The 1,158-nt window shown below is 55.2% G+C and overlaps 1 protein-coding gene across 1 annotated transcript in view; it reads right to left on the minus strand.

The window, feature by feature from the left end:
* PPP1R15A (protein phosphatase 1 regulatory subunit 15A) overlaps window positions 1-882 on the minus strand; it is a 2,490-nt gene extending 1,608 nt beyond the window's left edge. The window contains exon 1 of the mRNA XM_039868543.1: window positions 1-882. This exon is cut by the window's left edge and continues 576 nt beyond it. Within this exon, the coding sequence (XP_039724477.1) occupies window positions 1-873 (873 nt within the window). The 5' untranslated portion in view covers window positions 874-882.
* Between the last annotated feature and the right edge of the window lie 276 nt (window positions 883-1,158).

The following is a 1,158-nucleotide window of genomic DNA, read 5'->3' on the forward strand; positions in this document are numbered from 1 at the left end:
CCAGGCCCCGAGCAGGGGCCTCTGAGCTAGGACTGGGTGTGGTCCTGGGTCTGCTTCTTTCTCAGTCTTTGTGTCCTCCTCAGCCGCCTCTCCTGAACACTCCCAGATGCTGGGGTGGGAGGCTGCAGAGGAAGAGGAAACCGAGGTCTTCCTGCCTTTATTCTCTGTTCTTTCTTTCTCCCCTGCACAATATAGCCAAGCTCTGGGCTTGGATCCTGGAGATAAGGGGGAAGTAGACGACTTCCTGAGAGCTGCTTTATTTATAGCTTCTGCATCCTCCTCCTCCACCGCCACCCCTGGACAACACTCCCAGTGCGATGAAGGTAACGAGAACGTGATCACTTTATCTTCAGCAACAACTCCTTCCTCAGATTTCTCCTCCCCAGAAGGGTCTTTCAGAGTTCTTATCAGAATGCTGAGGGACAGGGGAGCAGGCTGGCCACCTATATATTCGCTTCCCTGATCTCTAAGGACACTGGTTGCTTCTTCCCAACCATACTCTTCATCATCATCATCATCATCATCATCATCTGAAAGTCCCCAGGCTTCAAGAGAACTGTAGGCTTTCCGGTCAGGGCAGGGTCCCCAGGATGCTTCATTCTCCTCACGTGCTGCACTGTCTCCAGCCTTCCCCTGAGGGTGCCCGCCCCAAGGGGCATAGTGAGTGGCCAGAGCAGCCTTGGTTTCTCCCTCCAGGCCATCTTCTCCCTGATCTGCGCTTGTTACTGCTTCCACGAGCCAGGGCTCTGGAGGTCCTGGGCCCCTCAGCCGGCTCCAGGCCCGGCTGAGAAGGCCCACCAGTGGGGACAGGAGGAGGAAGGGGTGGGCATCCCTCCAGGGGATGGGCTGATGGGGCGCTTGGCCTGGGGCCATCTGTTGGGGCTGAGAAAAAGGGAATAAAGTTTGGAATGCATTTAGGAAATAGCATCAGGGGATGACCCTGAGTCACAGCAACAGAAAATACTGACACAAATAGCAACAGGAAAGTCCCTGCCCACATTCCTTTCTGATTCCAGTCCCTCCCATCTCTGTCCCTAGGCTGCCACTTCTCTTTTCAGTACCCAGAAGTCTGAGTCCCCTTTTTCTCCTTCCTTAGATCCAAGAGTCCAACCCCCCAGCCCCCTCTTCCCTCAGATCCAGAAGTCCCAGTCCCGGGAA

Source organism: Pteropus medius, unplaced genomic scaffold, assembly GCF_902729225.1.
Source record: "Pteropus medius unplaced genomic scaffold, Ma_sr-lr_union100, whole genome shotgun sequence".
Taxonomy (NCBI): domain Eukaryota; kingdom Metazoa; phylum Chordata; class Mammalia; order Chiroptera; family Pteropodidae; genus Pteropus; species Pteropus medius.